Source organism: Mesocricetus auratus, unplaced genomic scaffold, assembly GCF_017639785.1.
Source record: "Mesocricetus auratus isolate SY011 unplaced genomic scaffold, BCM_Maur_2.0 Super-Scaffold_100008, whole genome shotgun sequence".
NCBI lineage: Eukaryota > Metazoa > Chordata > Mammalia > Rodentia > Cricetidae > Mesocricetus > Mesocricetus auratus.
Window position 1 is genome coordinate 55,985,986 of NW_024429192.1, and position 21,788 is coordinate 56,007,773.

At 41.6% G+C, this 21,788-nt stretch overlaps 1 protein-coding gene across 1 annotated transcript in view; it reads right to left on the minus strand.

The window, feature by feature from the left end:
- Positions 1 to 21,788, minus strand: part of Hacd2 (3-hydroxyacyl-CoA dehydratase 2) — an 88,444-nt gene that overhangs the window by 25,944 nt on the left and 40,712 nt on the right. Inside the window, exon 4 of the mRNA XM_005071527.4 lies at positions 9,599 to 9,687. Coding sequence (XP_005071584.1) covers positions 9,599 to 9,687 — 89 coding nt within the window. The remainder of the gene's footprint in view (positions 1 to 9,598; positions 9,688 to 21,788) is intronic.

The window sequence follows — 21,788 nt, forward strand, 5'->3', positions numbered from 1 at the left end:
CAAATAATGAAGTTTTTTGCCTCTAGGAGTGGGCTAATTTTAAAAGTGAAGGTGATGTGCATCCACCTACAGGAGTATTTAAAATAGAAAGTAAAGAAATAGATGGAATGGGAGAATGTTAGATGCCTAGCTTTCCGGCTGGAGAGACGGTTCAGTCATTAAAGGCTAAGCTCACAATCAAAAATATAGATAGATGGCTAGCTGTCAAGGGGACTAGAGGACACTAAGTCGAGTCTCAACAGTATGAGATGAACAGAGCACCCCTGGGAAGGCTACAAGAAAGACCGGCATAATCCAGGCTCAGAATTCAACAAGACAATGACAGCCCTCTAGACACAGTATCTCATGCCCTCCTTGAACAATAAGGATACAAAGTTGCTCTTTTTGTCTCCCCCCCATCATGCTTGTGGGTGGCAGCCCCCACCCCTAGCGGCAGGATGGGCAGGCAGCATGGGAACTCTGTGATCAACAAGGGAGAAGAGGGCCAGGAGGAAGAAAGAGAACTCCTATAGGATGAGCCCTTCTTACAGTGTCCTTGCTGCACTTTCAGCGGCTGACTGATTTCTAACTACTTGTTCTCACATACTCTTTCTTTATAACTGAGGTAGTAGCAGGGCAGACAAGAAAAGCCTCAGGAAGCTGAAGTGCTTTGTCCTAAATTGCAAGTGCCAAAGACAAATCATCAAGCACCTCATGTATTTAAACCTCCATGTTTTAGAATACTGACTTCCATTTACCTGAAAAACAGTGTAATTGTCCAGGGCAGGCCCGTTTCTAGAGAAGTCCCAGGAAGAGAGCTTTGCACAGCAGTGTCCCAGGTGGAACCTCCTACACAACCCCCAGGGCTGCTCCAGGCACCACGCAGCTAGGACCACAGCAAGAAGCAGCTGTGGTTCCCATGCCTCTCTAACCACACAGATGAGAGGATGCTTCGTTTCCTGGATGCTGTGACTCCAGATCCTCCACCATCAAGGCAGACTACTTCTCCTACTAGCTTCCTTTAAACTGCTCATCAGCAAAAGACACTGCACAAAGAAAACACCAGAATCTACACAGAAATTATACTTAGTGGGCTAAAGAAATTCTAAGGATTTCCTTAAACCTTTAAGAATGAAATAGGGATCTCTGGAGCTCACCAGTTTAGGATTGTCTCTACATTATCTCCTCCAATTAGGAATCCAGACAGCTTTGTTGAAGCCTCTGCCATTCAGTGACCTGCCAGTACTGAAGGTACAGAGGTAGGAGGAAATTCTTAGGGAGGCCACCAGAACACCCTGGAAGCCAGGGAATGATATTGCTTTTGTTTAAAGATGTGGCCATTGACTTTTTTTTAAAGTTTATTTTATTTTATCACTTGCTGGCATGTACATGAACCATGATCATGCAGTGCGTATGGAGGCCAGAAGAGGGCACTAGATTCTGTAGAACTAGGGTTACAGATAGCTGTGAGCCATGGTCATCTTGTGAGTACTGGGAATTGAACCTAGGTCCTCTGGAATAGTAGCCAGTACTCTTAACTGCTGAGCCATCTCTCCAGCCCACCACTGACCTTTCATTGTTGTTGAGATAGGGCCTCAAGTATCCCACATTACTTCCTAAATCTCTACACAACTGATGACTATTTTGAACTTCTGACTCTTTTGCATGTATAAGCTGCCATACCTCATTCATAAAATGGTCTTAGTGAATGATAGATAAGCACTCCAGCTACATCCCCAGCCACTGACTTCCCTCCCAAAGAGTTAGAATGCCTGGACTTTGTATAGGGATGTGATAATTGGAGAATTACAGAATCCTGCATTCCTAGTTATTTCTGTTAGTAGTAAACTGACATACCAGGAATGTATGTACACTGAGAAAAGGTACAGGAACCCAAAAAATAAAACACATGAAGTACAAATGGGAAGACCCTCAGAGCAGGGCTACTCAAAGCTGTCAGAGCCACCACACACCAGATGTTTGCCCTGCTAAGCTTCAGTACTGTACTGACCCCAAACCTCCTTTGTGTAAAGGGAAGCCTTCCTGCCAGCCTGGTTCCAGAGCCGCATCAGTCCCAAATAAACACACAGGAGGCTATATTAATTAAGCTGTTGGCCTTGCTTGTTTCTTACTGGCTAGCTCTGACTTAAGTATTTATCCCATAATTGTTAATCTAAGTATTTCTCTTACCGGAGAACTTTCCAGGCTTCCTACCCCATGGCGGTTACATCTCGACTCCCTGTGTTTCTCCTACCCAGAGTCCTCCTCAACTCCTAGTCCCACCTATCTTACTTCCCTATTGGCCAACAGTGCTTTATTGACATATACACAGGACTTCTCCAACATCCTTTGTATGCCCTAATGCCTCCCTTTTGTGTATTACTGTATATTGGAAGTATGTAGCTTTCTTTTTTTGAAGTTCTTATTTTATTTTTTTTATGTGGGGCTAGAGGGATGGCTCAGTGGTTAAGAATATTCGGTGTTATTGTGGAGGACCCAGGTTCAATTCCCAGCACCCACAGAGTGGTTCACAAACTATAGTTTCACAGGATCTAATCCCCCTTTTTGGCCTCCACGGAGCACCAAGCATACATGTGGTGCACATATACACACCTGCAGACAGAATACTCCATACACAAAAAAATAACTAAATGAATCTTTTAAATAATTAAAAAAAAGTGTGTATGCATGTGCCTAAGTATGGGTAGGTGCACATGAGAGCAGGTTAGGAACATACCCATAAAAGACCCAAACCAATATAGCTACAAATCAAATACATATTCTAACAAAATGTCAAGTCCACTATTTTATACACTGGAATGTGAGAAATACTCTTTTAACTCACTAGAATCTTTTCATCTAAGAAATAGTTTGTCTAGTAAGATTCAAATATAGCATTTAAAAAGTATCTGTTGATACTCGATAAAAATATCGTATGAACACAGCCTTAGAAAAGACCACAGGGGGCTCTAGTCACTGTACTTGATTCACTTCTCCTTTTATAGATAAACGTGTGAACACACAATCTAAGAATGAAATGAGGGGTCGGATTTGGGAATGAGGACTGAGATGGGAGGTGAGACCTAGAGAACACAGGTATCTTTAGGGCATCTCTCAGAGATTAGGATTCATAAGACTACCTGGAAAACGTTCAATCCTTGGCCCAGGTCCCAGATATCTTCTAAATTTGCATTTTAGATAAACATTCTTACTAATTCTGGTCCAAACAGTTCATGAATCCTAAATGTAAAAAGTCTTAGAACTTTAAAGCAGGTAAGACAATGAATAAGAGAGATTCACCCAAGAGCCATGAGAGTAGTAACAAAACTCTCAGAAACAGGACCAGGATCTCAGTTGGTAGAGTGAGTGTCTGCCTACCATGCTTGAAAGTTTGGGTTCAATCCCTGGCACTGTATAAAACCAGGCATGGTGTCATATGCCTGGGATCATGGTTCTCAAGGTAGAGATGGAGGGATAAGAGTTGAAGGGAACCCTCAGCATGGGAATTCAAGGCCACTCCAGGAGCCATGAGACCTTTCATGATAGCTAATTTCACTTGTTAACATAACCTACAATCCCTCAGAAGAGTCTCAGCAAAGGATTGTCTAGATCAGTGGCTCTCAACCTGTGGGTCACAACCCTTGGCAAATCTCTAAAAGTATTATGCTTCATAACAGTAGCAAAATCAGTTATGAATTATCAATGAAAATAATTTATAGTTGGGGGTCACTACAATATGAGGAACTGTATTAAAGGGTCACAGCATTAGGAAAGTTGAGAGCACTCGACTAGATGAAGTTGGCCTGTGGGAATGCCTATTGGGGACGACTGTCTTGATTGTTTTTGATTTTGGGAAGACACAGCCCACTGTGGGTGGCACCATTTCCTTCCTCTAAAAACTCAGGATTTGGGATGGGTTTTGCAGAGGGCTGAGTCAAGGAAAGAACAGAACAGTGGTCTAGCTGTGTGTCTAGGAGTCTGAGGTCAAGCTTAGTTGTTTCAGAACAATCAAGGATAGGTGAGGTTTTATTTCTGAAGGGAGTCACAATGAAAAATAGAAAGTCAACTCTTGCCCATTGCAATTCATTTTAAAGATGCTGGTGCTGTCTCAGTTCAATGAGAAGACTTATACTTTGGGTCATGGATGGTATCAGTGTAGAGTGAACTGAGTGAAGAATGTGTGCATTTATCTGAACTCTTCCTCTTCACTGGATGTGACAAGTCCCTCCAAGTTCCTGTTTAATTTACCCACAATGATAGATTGTAATCTGGATGCAAGTGGAAAAGCCCTTTCTCCCTTAAAGCCCCTCTTGTCAAGGTCTTTTTAATCACAGCAACAGAAAGGAAACAAAGCACACAACCAAACAAAAACTCAAAGCAAAGTGTGTAGCTAAGTCCTGAGGGGAGGCCCACCACTGATATGCACAAGGTGTGCAAACCATTTAACGGGAGAGTCATACCTCAACATGCACATGGCAAAAAGAACTGATGAAGAGGAAGCATGAGCTGGATCTTAGGCAGGGGTTGTCTACATCACAGGCAGTGAGAAGTCAGCAAAGGGTGGGAAGAAGCCAACGGTGATGCAGTGTCAAGACCCTGGACTCAGAAGTTCAACTCTAAATCTGCCCTTTGCTGGTGTGACAGTCACTTTGCCTCTCTAGCTTCCAAGATCTAATGGAGCCCAATCTACCTCCAGAGACAGCAGTCAAGAACAAATGATAGGCCGGGCGGTGGTGGCGCACTCCTTTAATCCCAGCACTCGGGAGGCAGAGGCAGGCGGATCTCTGTGAGTTCGAGGCCAGGCTGGACCGACAGCCTCCAAAACAATACAGAGAAACCCTGTCTCGTAAAACCAAAAAAAACAAAACAAAACAAAAAAAAAAAACAAATGATAGTTTTCTACAAATTATAACGTATCAAACAATAATACTTAGTACAATAATAAGGCACCAGACACTACTGTTGTTGTTGTTGTTGCTGTTTGTTTGTTTGTTTGTTTGAGAGATGGTTTCTCTATATAACAGTCCTGGCTGTCCTGGAACTTGCTTTGTAGACTAGGCTTGCCTTGAACTCATTGAGATCCACCTGCCTCTGCCTCCCAAGTGCTGGAATTTAAAGTGCGTGCCACCACCACTCGGCTGGACACTACTTTCTTGATGAATGGCAAGAATAGTAGAGTAAATGTCAGGAAGCCCAGGAGCATGCCACAAAGAGGTGCCAAATAAGCTGCCAGGAGTGATTCAAAGAATGTGGGGAAACATCCTTTGCTTCAGTTGTGGCAATTGGTTAAGAAAAGGAGCTGAGGCGCTATCTTTGGGGTTTAGTTTTATTTTATGCAGGATGCCCCCTGTAAAGTGTAGTGCTTCTCCACTGCCCTTGGCTGAAGTTAAAGTAACAGTCTTGACTTCCCCAACTGTTCTTAACAGAAGATCTGGAGCTTTTACCCTAAGAGCACAATGCTCTTACTCTAAAAACCCAGGATCTGGGATGGGTTTTGCAGAGGGCTGAGTCAAGGAAAGAACAGAACAGTGGTCTAGCTGTGTGTCTAGGAGTCTGAGGTCAAGCTTAGTTGTTTCAGAACAATCAAGGATAGGTGAGGTTTTATTTCTGAAGGGAATCACAATGAAAAATAGAAAGTCAACTCTTGCCCATTGCAATTCATTTTAAAGATGCTGGTGCTGTCTCAGTTCAATGAGAAGACTTATACTTAGACCCAGCCGGGGGTGGGAATGGGGCAAGTACCAGCAGAAGCCAGATGTGGAAGCGGCCAGTTCAGACCTGGGGCAAGAAGAAACTTCAGAAAGGAATGTGGCAGCTAGAGTTGTGGACTGCATCTTGTAACTCCCTTCTCACCTCCACACTGACTGCTGTGCTACAGCTTTTCTTTGTTCACATGCATAACTCTTAAAAGGAAACGTAGGGAGGATATTTGCTACATTAGGTAAAGGGAAAACTTGAGTATAGAGACACTTTTCCCCCCTAGACAGGGTCTCTCTCTATATCCCTGCCTGGCTTAAACAGATCTGCTTGCTTCTGCCTCCTAAGTGCTGGGATTAAAGGTGAATACCACCTGGCCCTCCTAAGATACTTTGGCAACAACCTTGTTACTGTGGTGTCTGTCAGAAGCTGAAAAGTGGATCCTTCTGTTGTAAGAGAAAACTCTCTGACCACCTTTAGTTCCACAATGTACATTACAGCACTGATGTGACTGGTATCTAATGGTAAAGAGTTAAAATGACAAGAGAGGATGCATGTCCTACAGGGTCTCTTAAAACACCCCATGCTGGGTGTATGGTGGCACACTTTGGGAGGTGGAAGCAGGAGGGTCAGAGATTCGAAGTTTGAGTCAACCTGGGTGCATTAGAGCCTGTTTTATTTAAAAGAAAGGAAGGAAAGGGAAGGAGGGAATACATTTAAACATAAAAGTCAGATCTTAAACGGCTTATGAGCTCTACCTCAACACATCAATAATGTAAGAGGAAAAAAACAAAAGCAAAACAAAAGGAGTTAGGCAGTAGTGACACACACCTTTACTCCCAGCACCAAGGAGGCAAAGGCAGGCAGATCTCTGTGAGTTCCAGACCAGCCTGGTCTACAGAGTACGTTCCAAGATAGTCAGGGCTACACAGAGAAACCCTGTCTTGAAAAAACAAAACACAAAAACAATAGGGATGAGTGCAGAAGGCAGAGTAAGAATCATACCCACAGAGAATGTGATTTTTTTTGTTTGTTTGTTTTTCAAGACAGGGTTTCTCTGTATTGTTTTGGAGCCTGTCCTGTTACTTGCTCTGTAGACCAGGCTGGCCTCGAACTCAGAGATCCACCTGCCTCTGACTCCCGAGTGCTGGGATTAAAGGCGTGTGCCACCAACAACCGGCGAGAATGTGATTTTTAAGCAAGTGGATTACTTGTTGTCCCCTTTAGGGAAGAATATGACAAAGAAACTGAGAAATACAGAAACTGATACATTAGTTACATGGTTCCCACGGTTACAGCACAGACCTGGATAAGACAAAAGAGCTATTTTTCAGATGCTTCAGGAAAAGGAAGGGAAGTCATATGCAATGTTGGACACAACAAATGGAATTACAGTTTCTAAGAAACCTTAAGACAAGAAAAATAGCATTTGGCTAAGACAAGGGGATATAGGTGACAGATAGAAAGCAGCCTGGCCCTGAAAACACAGTAAAAGGCTTCAACTTAGCTGCAGGCAATTGGTGTGTGCGCGCACATGCTCACATGAGCTGGAATCAACAAAAATGATCTAGAGCAAAGAAATGAAATCCCAGGTCAGCAAAAATGCTAAACTCTATTTACTCAAGAAAAGAATAAGTCAACTAACCAACAGAGTACACCAAACAAAAGGACCCTGAAACACTAGGACACAAGAGGTGACAAGAAGATGGTGAAATTTACTACATCAGGTTCTTCAGAAACTGGCACGTTGATGTTAGCAGAAACTGGATCACTTTGGCTGCAGAGAAACAGTTGTGAATATGCATATGTAATGAGTATCATAACACTCAAATGTGGCATTATATTTGGAACCACCTGCTAAATGTCAAGTCTGCACATCTGGCAGGCAGTGTAGTTAGTGGAGATGATGGCCAAGTCTAGCACCTGTAATCTACAATTTAATAGCTTTTAGACAACCTGTTTTATGGTCTGTCCAGGAAATCTGGGAATCTAACAGAATTACTTCATTTGAACTGCAGTTTGGGGAGCTTGCTCATCTGCTTTGGCAGCCATGTTAATAAGGAGAAGAGTGGTCAAGGAGGCAGCTGAGGCATTCACATATCTGATTGTATTGGCAAAGTTTGAACAGTCCCTATTGGACAATACTCTGGTTCCACATACTGCACCTCAATATTGAATCCACATAATGACTCACTTAAGGTGTAAGTAAGCAGCTAGGCCCAGTGGTACAGGTGTGTAATTCTAACTGCTCAGGAGGCTTAGGTCCAGGATCATGGTAGTACAAAGTCTATGTGGGATGAATGGACTCAAGGGTGGCATGAGTGACTCAGTGAGACTCTACTCAAAATGAAAATATGAAAAAGATGGCTGGGGACATGGCTGAGTGGTAGAACACTTGTCTATCACGCATGAGGCCCTAGGTTCAATCCACAGCACTAAGGGGAAGGAAGCGGTTAAAAAGAATACAACTAGGAAAGATTTTTTAGGTTACTTGAAAATATTGGCAAATTAGTAATTATTGGTATAAATTCATATAGTATTAATGTATAGTGTACTATATTGTATAGTATACAAAAAAAGGCTGGGCAGTGGTGGCACACACCTTTAATTCCAGCACTTGGGAGGCAGAGACAGGAGGATCTCTGTGAATTCGAGGCCAGTCTGTTCTACAGAGTGAGTTTCAGGACAGCCAGGGTTGCACAGAGAAACCCTGTCTCAAAAAAAACCAACAGAAAGAAGGAGGAGGAGGAGAAGGAAGAAGAGGAGGAAGAGGAGGAGAAGAAGAAGGAGGAGGAGGAGGAGGGATAGAAGGAGTAGAAGAGGAAGAAGTGTAAAAGGACTCTAAATGAAGACATTTCATGGTACTATAAATAACACAATTTTTCTAACTCAGTAACAGTTAAGAATGAGAACAAAGGGCTATATTATACTAGAACTTATTTTCCTGTTTCAACTTTTAAAACTGTGGTTACTAATAGTAGGTACACAATTATTTTGCATTCCCCCTGCAAAGTAAGTTTAGATAGATCTTGAAAGAATGAGAGATTAATAAGTAATGGATCTGCTAATTCATGTGAATATAATAAAGTGATAATTTATTAATCTATGCTGTTTAAACCTTGACTAAGAATTCATTGGCTATGTGCATTTTTTACCTGTATATCATGGACCAATTAAAAAAAATGTTGGGGAAAAAAAGCCTTTAGTTGAAATGCACATGAAACTGTCAAAATAAATTCCGACAAACACTAACTTTTGACAGGGATTTCAGAATAAAGAACAGAGGATACGCAAGATTAAAGTTAATAGATAAGCAATTGCTAGAACCCCAGGGAATCCCATGGTGATACCCACAGGTTGTAGAGACTGTAAGCAAAAGATGAGTCCCCATACCCACCAATACTTTACCTCCAGGTAACATTAGTGAGAAATAACCAACTCCGGAACAGCAGAATCCTCAAAACAAGAATTAAACCAATGCATGGGTACAGATTCACGCCAGAGGGAATGATGGTTCTGGTGGTGAGTGTCCCTGGACCCGAGGCCCTATATGAGCCATTAGCCCAGATTGGTGGGCTGGAAAAGTCTGCTTCTCCTAGTACCATGAAAACAGAAGTGTTCCCCGTTCTCTCCAAATGATGCAGAAGCCAACATGCTGGCTACAGACAGATACCAAGATATAAAGTGAGTGGCTGATAATGTGCACACCCAACCTTCATGGGAATTAAGACTCCAAGTCTTCAACTCTGATTCAGCTCTCTCTTGAGCAACAATAAGACTGGGGGTATGTTTTTCGCTGTTGGCCCAACTACAACAGAACTTGTTTATTCTGAAATGATCTGGAGTTCTATCTTCAGCCATAACAAGCATGTACAAGACAAGTTCACTGGTGAGTATTAGTGCTGATATTTATTTTACTTACCTCTTTGACACTGTGTGTTACAGCCCATATTAGAAAAACTCTTGACATCACCTGGAAAGAAGTCAGGACAACAGAAGATGGCACGATTCCTGAAAGAAATTTTAGGATGTGCAAATTAATGTACTATACTAAGTTTTATCACCTAACATGTTTTCTAAAACTTTCAAATTTAAATGTTTACAGTCAACACCATCTCTAGCAATTAAAGATTACCTATGCTGCTATAGATTAAGTCTGGCAATACAGTCATCACTAAAACTGCTTTTTTCTGCCTCAAAGCCAAGCCTGTTCATGACAACTAAGGAAGCTGGCTACCTTTCTTAAGTCTTCAGAGTCAGTGACCAACTACAGTATTTTTAATACTTACAGACAAAACAAAACCATCACCCAATCATTAAACAGGGATACTGATGGTTCATTTTCTAATATAGCTTTCATGATGACTAAGCAACTATGAATGGGAAATCAGTCCTATTTTGTCTAATGAATGCTGTAAGTTCTTAGATATCAAACTTGGATATTTGGCCAACACGCTTAGCAAAATCAAAGTATTTTTAAAACAATTTCTTCTCACCTTGTTCACTGCAAGCATAAGTCTAATTATCCTCTCAATGCACTCAGTTTATAACATGAGAACATTTTTATTTTAAATAATCATCAAATTCTGCTAAGCTGTGGCTTCAAGTGCTACAACCATGACCCCTACTTAGATCCGGGCCACACGTAGCATTCTTGTTTCCTTAAACCCCCAAATAAACCATTATCTAGAAACACTCTTTTCTCTTTGTGACTTTAAATTAGCATGGAACTACTTCTAAAATAAGATTTGGAAGCCAGCAGCCCTTCTGATTCTCTCTGACCTCACTACTGCCAATGCTTAATTCTTACTTGCTAGACTCCTGGGGTTGAACATGGGAAATTCGGCACCAGTCAGCATCTGTCTACTTTAAAACCAACCTCATCTTCAGCATAGTCAGTGGGCAATCCTGCACCATCTCTATTCTTCAGCAGTCACTGGCTATCCTGCACAATTTTAATTCTTCAAGCTCCCTAAAATACAGTCTTCTAAACATTTGTATAGCAGGACAAATTACAACTTGCCAAAGACCAGGTATGAATCAGATGGAGTTACAATTGTCACCACAGGCTTGGCTACAATGGGAAATCACCTTATATCTCTTTGAGGGATGCTATATCATGCTAAAAAAAAAATGGATTTTTGAAAAGAAACATGAGCTTCAAAGAGGGATAGTTTGGTTCCTCAAAGCAAGTTTTATGGGAATGTCAAACACAATGTTTTGCATGTAGAATGAATGGAAGAAAATATAAATGCAGAGGTAGGTAAACAGAATACATATTGAGTCCAGAAAAGAATTTTCAACAAGAGTACAAAACAATTCAGTAGAAAAAATGATTTTATTTTCAACAAATTGGTAAAAACAAAGGACTTAGATATAAAACCTGACTCAGGAGCTGAGGGGATGGCATGATGGTTAAGAATGCTTCCTGCTCTGGTGGCACATGCCTTTAATCCCAGCACTCGGGAGGCAGAGGCAGGTGGATCTCTGTGAGTTCGAGGCCAGCCTGGTCTACAGAGTGAGTTCCAGGAGAACCTCCAAAACAATACAGAGAAACCCTGTCTCCAAAAACAAAAAACAAAACAAACAAACAAAAAAAGAATGCTTCCTACTCTTCCAGTTTGATTCTCAGTCCCCATGTTGGGTGGGTTGCCTAGTAAGGTTGACTCTAGGAACCTGACACCTTTGTTGTCCTCCTTGGGTACCCACACACATGTAGCATAAATGCACTGACACACATACTATTTTTAAAAACTGAGAAAGAAATTAACTCAAGGCTGGGATGCATCTCAGTGTCAGAGCACCTGCCTAGCTAGGCCCTGGGTTTGAGTCCTAGTCACACATGTGTGAACAAATACACACACAGACACAGATACACCCATTCACCTCCACACATGGGGGAGGGTAATCAAAATCTTCAGGATTGGAACCCTAAAAATAGTAGAAAACAGGCATGAATCTTGAAGGCTTGAATCACACAACAGAAAACTCACAAAACCCAATAGCTTATGTGCTTTGAAGAATACCAAAAAAGAAGTTAAACACAGCTCTGTGTTCTGGTTTGGACATGCCCAATACAGCAATGTTCAGAGATTAGCTTTGGGAAAGTGTCTGGACCATGACACTATATCTTGCCCTGAGAGGGTACCCATTTGGGGGGGGGGGTCTTTTCTTGCTTTCAGTTTTTCCTGAATCCTGCCATCATCAGAGAATTAGCCCCCTTTGTCCCATGCTACCTCTGCAGTGATGCTGCTTCACAGCCCCACAGTGATGCAGCCAACTGACCATGGAATGATGGTGTGAGCCAGAAGAACTCTTCAAACACAGTGATGGAATACTAACATACCACAGATGGGAGAAGATCTGTAATCTCATCTGACATGAGAAACTTTTACAATTCCATAATGAAAAAAAAACTTCCAAATTAAAAAAAATATTTGAAAGGAGCATGAAAAGACACTGACTATCATTAATTATTAGGAGACACAAATCAAAATCAAATAAGATATACTTCACACCATACCTGTTTGGACTGTGAAACAGTACAGCCACTCTGGACAATTGTCATTGCCTCAAAGTATTAAACACTGAGTTATATCACTCTTATACAGACACATGTGTGCACAGCTCCCCCCACACCAAATTTATAGTCCCACAAAAATTTGTTTATGTATGTTCATAGTGGTATATATGAACCAAGACATGGGAATAAGTGTTTATCAACAGATGAATGGGTAAACAAAACGTGGTCTACTCTTAAAAACAAAGATTAATAAAAATACGGGACTGGAGAGATGGCTCAGAAGTTAAAAGCTCTGGTTGCTCCTCTATAGGACCCAGGTTTCATTCCTAGAACCCATATGTCAGCTCACAACTGTCTGTAACTCCAAATGTAGGGGGTCTGATGCCATCTTCTGGTTTCTGTGGGCACCGGGGATGCAAACAATACACAGACACACAGGTAAATGAAACATCTGCATACACAAAGTAAAGTAATAAAAATTAAAAATAAAGAAATACGTTTGAAATTCTCAAAGAATTAAAAATATATAAAAATGAAACAAATATAAAAAGAAATGAAGTACTGATATATGCCACAATATTGATGAACCATCAAGATACTATACTGAATTATAAGAAGTCAATGGCAAAAGGCCACACAAATTTGTATGACAGAAAGTAGATCTGTGGTTACCTAGGGCTGGAGTTTTGGGGAAAAGAGGAAATGACTGTTAATGGATTTCCTTTTGGGGTAATGAAAATGTTCTAAAATTGACTGTGGCAATGGTTGCACAACTCATTATACACTCATGAAATGGGTGGATTATAGCTGAATAAAGAGATGTTATTAAAAATAAACATGAGTAAAATGCAAAGCCTGGTTACATAATTATGCAACACAGCTAAAGAAGCTAATTAGAGAATCAAACATTAAGATAACACTTGGAGTAAGTTTACAAGAGCTGGAGAATTAGATTTTTATGAGCAGTAAGCATTGGTTGCTTAAGGAAAGATGAACATCTTGAATGACTGCTGCTCCCTCCTGTTCTTTAACTCTTGCCCATCTTCCCCAGCCACTGAGCAGTGCTGTGCCACTGAGCTGCTGGTGTTTCTGGAAATGCTCCTAGATGCTGTTGTGTTTTCATGAGGCTCAGAGTCTGGACTTAAGAGTTGTAAGCTCAAAACTGAGTCTATCTCATTCACTAACAAGAGTCCAGTGCTAGGAAACTGACTTATATTAATCAAGCCATGTAGATTACCATATTTAAAAATACACATGAATTCTAATGCTGTTCTCTCTCTCTCTCTCTCTCTCTCTCTCTCTCTCTCTCTCTCTCTCTCTCTCTCTCTCTCTCTCTCTCTCTCTCTCTCTCTCTCTCTCTCTCTCTCTCTCTCTCTCTCTCTCTCTCTCTCTCTCCCTCTCTCTCGGTTTTACTAGACAGGGTTTCTCTGTATTGTTTTGGAGGTTGTCAGTCCAACCTGGCCTCGAACTCACAGAGATCCGCCTGCCTCTGCCTTCCGAGTGCTGGGATTAAAGGCGTGCGCCACCACCGCTCGGCTATGCTGTGCTCTTTGTACTGTTTTCTCTTATATATTTCTCTTATACCCTTCAAATTTTCTTGAGTGATACTATTCCCTTGAGTGAATATATTTATCCATTCTCCTTTTATCAGATATTTAAATTACCTCAGATTTCTTGCTATAATAGGTGAAGGAATAAAATATTATAAATAACTTAGAATTTTTGAACATGGATTTGTTCAAGGACTATTTTCTTGGGGCAGTTTCTTAAGAATCAAATGGTATGAACATTTTTAAGGCCCTGGAAACACACTGCCAAATTACTTCCCAAATAGTTTGCTATCAATTTGAATTCCTAATCAACAATATCTAAGAATACATGCTTTTGGCAATAAATTTAAATCTTATTCACAAATAAAAAACTAACAAATGCTTTCTAATTTGGTGACTGGCCTTGCTTTTAGGCACTCCTGCATCCATGGCCAGGGGCGTGATGACTTAAATCACCCACTTCCCCCACTTGTTTTTCACTCCAGCTCTCAGTGCCATTGCAACTTATCTCAACAAGACACCCAGCAAACAGTTGCTGAGGCCCTTACTCCAAACACACTCTCAAAATGCCTGTTCCTCTAGTCCAGCTGAAATGCCAGGAGGGGGCCTGAGGATGGAGCTCACTGGCTGAGCACTGGAATAACACCCCTAAGACACAATGCTCAACCCCAGCACAACATAACAACAAAACAAGAAACCATCTAACAAAATATGCCAGCAGGAGCTAGGCATGAAGGCATACGCCTGAAGTCCCAGGACTGAGAGGCTAAGGCATGAGGGTTTTAAGTCCAAGGCCAACCAAGGGTAGCATAGTAAGACTCTGTCTTAATAATAACAAAAAATGCCAGCGATGTCTCAGAGTTTCTATTGCTGTGATAAACTACCATGACCAAAAGCAACTTGAGGAGGAAAGGATTTATTTAACCTTACTTATAGTTCATCATCCAGAGAAGTCAAGGAAAGAACATGGAGGTAGGAGTTGATGCAGAGGTCATGGAGGAGTGCTGCTCCTCCATGATTTGCTAAGCCTGCCTTCTTATAGCACCCAGGACTAAAGCCCAGGTGTGGCATTGCCCACAGTGAGCTGGGTCTTCCCACATCCAATCATCAGTCAAGAAAATGGCCCAGGCTTGCCTACAGGCCAGTCTGGTAGGGGTACCCGAATTGAGGTTCCCGACACTAGTTTGTGCGAAGCTAACACAAAAACTGTATGCAAGGAACAAAAATGTATGCAGGAACAAAAAGTGCTGAAATGGCTCCTCCATTGGGGGAAGGTTTTTATTCTGAATAAGAGGGAGAGAACACCCAGGGGCATCTGGACATGTCCAGAGCAGAGATCAGAGAGCAACAGACTGGACATGGACAGATCTAGGGAAGTGGAACAGTAATAGCAAGAGGGAGAATATTGAAAGTAGTAGGGTTATAAGGATGATTAGCTGGGTGAGCTGGAGCAGGCCTGAGAGTTTAAGAATTGGGCAGGATGTGTGTGCATATGTGTGCGTGCGTGCGTGTGCGTGTGCGTGTGCGTGTGTGTGTGTGTGTGTGCGTGAGTGTGGCGCCAGGATGCTAGTGTGAACTATGAAATATATATGAGGGTACCTGTGAACAGACACTACATGTAGGAGCCTGGAGACTAGCATGAACTTTGATGATGACAGGTGGCACAGGTACGTCCATGGGGAGTCATATGTCCTTTCTCCAGAGACAAGGGTTTAACTTCTTTTTGTGGACAGATAACCTATTTCACAAGTTCCTGAGGAATGCTGGATTTCACCTAACTGCTAGAAAATCCTTCTATAGTCCTGCTTGAGATGGGCCAAGACTATCATTTTTAGATATCTGCACTGCTGTTTGGAGTTTGGGGAATTACACTTTTCTTTGAACTTGACATTCCAACCTTTTGTTGATGATAAAAGGCATTGATAATCTCTCCTGCAGCTGTTTTTCAGCTGAGGAGGGTCATCTTGGTGGCCCAGAAAGGCTGGAATACCAGCCAAAGGTGGGGAAAGGTAGAAGAGGAGAAGATTGCAGGAGACTTAGGGGAAACTTTGTAAAAGCATCAGTTCACTGACTGCCTGATGATATAGGTAGCAATCACACTGGTGGGGTGGGACTGGTTTACATCAGAACACAAGCAAGAAAAGGGGCCTTTCTATAAGGAAGACTGGCTGAACACTGGGGGCTCCAAGTCAGCCTTGGATTTCAGCTACACAAACAGCAGAAGGCCACACAGATGGTCCACAACACCTTATCTCTGAAGCACCTGCTCAGAGTGAGGCTTGTGGTTATCATGTGCATTTCCTAAGAAATGCTCTTTTCTGGAGGGATGCTGTGCAGTGCAACACTTGCCCTACCTCTCTGTGACCCTTCCATACAGCTCCAGGTGGGTAATCAATCTGCTTTAGACCTTAATGTTTTCTCCTTTCCAATGGTAAGAGCTGTATAACTCAGACACCCTGGTACCCAGAAAGCTCTCAGCTAACCCTGAAGCATAAACCCCATACGCAGAGTACAGACAGATAAGGCCCACTAGAGGCCCTTTCTTTTCTGCTTCTGTACTCAGTCCCACTATGCTTGTCGCCCTTGTTTGAACACAATGGCATGGCATGTTAAAATCCAAACCACAGATGTTTTTATTATTTTCAAGTGTCTGGGATTCTACAATCTTATTAGTGAACTCCAGATTAAAATTCATTCAATAAAGATTTGCTGGCACTTATTGTCATTTTATTTAACAAGTATTTCTGAGTACCTACTCTGTGCCAGGTTCTGTTCTCTTAGTGGGATTCCAACTGCAGAAGACAAAGTTCTATGTGAGTTTAAACAGGGCATGTAGGAGACATTCTTCAGAACACACCTCTAACCCTGAGAGCTTTCCCAAGAAATCAATGAGGGTGCTCGGCATTTGTAAATGAGAGGATAGTGTGATCAGACACAGGTAAAGGAAGTCACTATCAGGATGGGTTTGGTCACACACACCTTTAATTCCAGCACTTGGAGGTAGAAGCAGGCAGATTGCAAGGTCAACCTGGTTTACAAAGCTAGTTCCAGCACAGTCAGAGCAAATAGTGAGACTCTCGTCTCAAAACAAAACCAGGGAAAAGAAAAAAGAAAAAGAAAAGAAAGAAAGGAAGTTACTGATAGCAACACAATCCTTTAGCTAGGCATGGGTGTACTTTGAGAAATAACGAAAGGAATTTTTGTTGAAAGGGCAATGAACCTGTGAGCATAACATTAGCAAATAAAAGACACACTCTGTGTGTGTAAGCTGTACATAGGGGATCTGGCAATCAGTTGCCCATTTCTGTTAAAACGAGGATTTGCTGACTCATTTAGTCCCGCAAGTTAGAGAAGTCCTGAAAATCCCCCTGCCCAGAGCAACCCTTAGGTAGGCTGGGTGAGAGGGTCTGTAGACTGGTCACATATGAATAAGATAAGGTTGAAGGTTAAATACTGAAAAGGCAAGGCAGGGTTAGGAATAGAGTAGAGCAGTGATTACATAAAACTGGAAGCTACAGCCAGGGAGGAAGCCAACCAGAAAGGCATAAGGACATGGTCATGGACACTTGATCAAGGCAAGGTACAAAAGACGTTCAGTCAGTGCCAGAGAATAAGTTAAATGCCAGCAAGTGAAACCAGATCACAGACCCTCCTCCCCACCAGATACCTGCATACCAAATCATAGGCAATAAAGTTAAATACCACACACCATCAACAGCAACCAAAGAGAATGGGCATGACTAATGGGCAAGAATGTTTGAGTATTTATTATACCTACCTAAGATGTCATTCTGTATAGAAGCAAAAGTTAAGAAGACATCATTGAAATTGGCACACAATTCAGACTCAACATAAGCTTGTTGAGGAAACACAATCTATCAGAAATCCATCCAAGTGAAGTAAATCAACAGAGAAATCAGAAGTCTTCCTTAGAGGGCTATTCTAGTAAGCTTCTCATGAGATTAAAAAAAAAAGCTTTCGTTTGGTAAACCCCAAATACACAGGATTTTTCGTTAGAATATTCCATTTCTCTATGCCCTGACCCATGTGATAATGTGAGAAAAGAATGCTCTTTGGAATATTTACCTAAATTGGTAAAATTTAGAATTTTTCTTTCCTTTTTTTTTTTTTTTTTTTTTTGGTTTTTCGAGACAGGGTTTCTCTGTATTGTTTTGGAGGCTGTCCTAGAACTCGCTCTGTAGACTAGGCCGGCTTCGAACTCACAGAGATCCGCCTGCCTCTGCCTCCCGAGTGCTGGAATTAAAGGCGTATTTTCTTTCCTTTTCTACTAGTACTGAGGGTCAAATCCAGGGACACACAAACACAGACCCCCTAAAAGGTTCTGTGAGTTCAAGGAGAGCTTGGTTGGTCTATCTGGTGAATTCCAGGCCAATCTGGGCTATACAGAGACTCTGCCTCAAACACAAAAACAAAAAAACAAATCCATGCACATTCATTAGGTGTCCTATCACTGAGCTCTAGCCCTAATATGATTCTAAACTCTCTTTGAGCTTCCCATACTACCTTAATTCCTTATAAAGAACATAACTTAAATTTTAAAGTAAGAGTAATATTCTTAACTAGATTAAACATTTAGCACTAACAAAAAGATAATTTTGATTTTAAACCAATTCTGACCTTAACACAGAAATTTTCTTCAATACGTTCTCTTAGCATACAAGTTAAGGTCAGTGCAAGAGAAAAATATTTCTGGTGGAATGAAGAATGGATAGAGAATTCCTGAAGTCAGAGAGCAGGCAGAGCAGACAGATTGATACCACTGGGATTGAATGTGATGCTGACGCACTACTCCGGACAGTGGGCCATTCTCTGTTCCTTTCCCAGAAACCAGAAAAGTGACCATGCCTCTTGAGGCTAGAGCACCCAGTCATCTCCAAAAAGCAACTGCTGTACACTTTACACAGTCAAACTTATGCTACTGAATTCTGACCAAAGAAATTTGGTGGAAATCAATAGCACAATTACAGCATTTATATACCAGTGTCCATGGGCACTGTGCTTTCTGATGTACACAGGAACTGCACTTTCTCTATGCCAATAGGACAATGTTCTAATATTTTTATTAAAATAGAAATAGATACAAAGGAGAAACAGAAGAAACAAAATGTAACATTTCACTTGTCACTCTTGATAACAAATATACAGTAAGCATTAAATCCGCTCCTGTGAGTTGAGGAATAGCCACTTCAACAGTAGAAGTACAAACGGGACATGTGTCCCCTCAAGATGTGAGGCAGGATCCAAACTCAACACAGGCAACTCCACCTGGTTGTTACTACAGGATTATGTACAGTAGAGTGAGGGCCCTCATCTCACTGAGTCTATCTCTCTCAAAGTCAGGATTTTCACACCTAGAACCCTAAATGTAATTACTTCATGTGGCATTCAAAAGACGTAAGATAAGATGGTTTGATCACTAGAGAAAACTGGGCTTACTAGGTCCCACTATGAGCCAAGAGTAACCTAAGGCATTTTCCCTTATAGAAGCAATTCTGCTTTAGGGAACACAGGAACAGAATGCGTGGTGCATCTTGGAATACTAATTTTCCCTGGGATTTTTAGGGGAGATACATTTTCACATTAATATTAAAAAGGGACTTAAAAAGTGACCCTTTCGGCCAGGCGGTGGTGGCGCACGCCTTTAATCCCAGCACTCGGGAGGCAGAGGCAGGCTGATCTCTGTGAGTTCGAGGTTGGGCTGGACCGACAAAACAATACAGAGAAACCCTGTCTCGTAAAACAAAACAAAACAAAAAAGTGATCCTTTCTAGTCTGTGTTAGGCTGTCTGTCTCTACTCTCAGACCTCTTAGAGTAGTAGACTCTACCTGCTATTAGAGAAACTTGAGAAGAAAAGCTGGAAAAGCACTAGAACACAGGACCAAAATATAGGGGGGAGGCTGGGCTGGGGGAAAACAGCAAGGAAAGTACCATGCAATCATAGAGGAGGCAACACCTAGGTGGACTAGAACACTTGTGTGGAGTGGGGTGCTGGTTCTGAGTTCCTTTTCTAGCCAGCACAACAAGATAAAACAGTACAGCCTGTAGCTGACAAGGAGTCAGGAGGGTTGGTCCTTCATTCCGTGTCCTCATATACTGAACAGCTGCCTGCCACACTGGTTTAGGTTGCTAGACACTTCAGAGCCATTTCCTGCTTCAGATGGCTGCTGTCACTGTGCCTGACAGCTTAAAAAAACGGGTGGGGATGGGGCTTGTCAGTTTCTGTCTCCCACCAGCAAGCAGGTCCCTGCTGATGGACTGGCACAACAAGTTCAAGGCCCATTAAGACATGCTACAAAACAGTTCTGGGCCAATCAACCATCCTAGCTTTTTTCAAACTAACCAACTCTAAATTAGAGGACAAAACCCCTCAGAGGCTTTAAAACCCCAGGCTTGGAGAAAAGAGTGGATATTCAAGTCATGGGCTTTGGGGTGGTTGCCCATGTTCGTGTCTGCTCCCCCATGCCCTGCCCGCTTTGCAGGGGTCTTTTCCTATGTATGTCTGGTCTGCTGTGTGCCCATTTCCTCATCTCCAATACATTTCTTTCTTCAACTGCTGGTTCCATCTGTGGTCCTGATATTTCTCTGCTGCTACTTGTTGTACATCATGTTTTTCCTGACTTTTAATTCTTTAACTGGCAGAAAAAAAAATAAACCCAATCAAGACCCCTAGACTATAACATTTCTAGACCGTATCAATGTAGAAGCCAGGTTATTTGAACCTTGAACCCACAACCAACATACTGAGAACAATCGGGTTAACTTGACTGCACAGGCAAGAGGAGTAAAAGAAAAGGTCTCCCGAGGGTTCACAGCAGACATGCACAGCTCAAATGCCTCTGCAGTCTGTTTCCCCTGGCTGCACTCATGGGCTGGGGTGGGGTGTTCCCTGAGTAGGAGGCCAACAGAACATGGAAAGAGCCTGTCGACAGCATATAAAAGACACACACTGAAAACACTGCTTGCAGGAGGAGTGAAGCTTGTCAAAGTAGTGCAGAGGCTGGGAAAGTGAAGAGAAGAGAAAGCAATTATAACCTGAACCTAACAATTCCTTGGCTAATTTTAACTAGAGAGGTGGAAAGTATCTGCAGCTTGAAAACGATAGGCAAACGAGTGTTCAGGTACAAAAGACCCACCCACACAGAGCCTGAAACGGTCACTGCAAGAAAAAGTGTTTCCCATCAATCATCTGCCATTGCTCTGATGATGCTTCAGTTGGGGCTCCTCCAGAATAAATAAATGGCCTTAGGGAAGAACAAAACATCCTAAGCTCAGAGCAGAAGCTGTAACTTTTTGTTATGAGATAAATCAAAGTCAGTAAGACTTTATTAATGTCAAACTTGGCAGAAATGCCACTCTAACATTTCTCAGGTATGAATAATGGATATCAAATATTAACTCATATTTACTTTTAAATGGAGTTGAAATAGAGTTATTTAGTCAAGGTTTCTTTAACTTTTTGAGTCAAGAGCTATCACAGCTGATATATTTATTCATATTGAACTATGCTCACAAATAATTTTAAACATGTTTCCTGTGATTTTAAAGTGCAGAGAAAACAGTGGCAACTAGTTCTTAGTGATGGATCACGGATGCTCCTTATTATTATAAGGGGGGTAGTATAACACATGAGGGGAGGGCCAAGGACAACTGTTCTCTTCCTCCACCTTACATGGATTCTAGGGTTTGACCTTGGGTCACCAGGTTTCCAGGCTATCACTGCCCAGCCTGAAGGGTGATTTTCACATTCTTCATATTTTTTGGTATTAGCTTTTTAAAAAACAATGTGTATGTGTTAATTTTATATTAGAAATAAAGCGTATTCCTTTAAGAATGTTACAACTTTATCTAAAAGCCATTAAATTAAAATGGGTACAATTTCTATGAAAACAGCTGTAATAGACTGATTTACAATCATTTAACAAAAAAGCAAAATTCCAACCATATAAAAAAATTAAACACAGTATGTGAAAGATTTTACTTATTAACTGCTCCTTATACTAAATGGGAACTTTGCTGG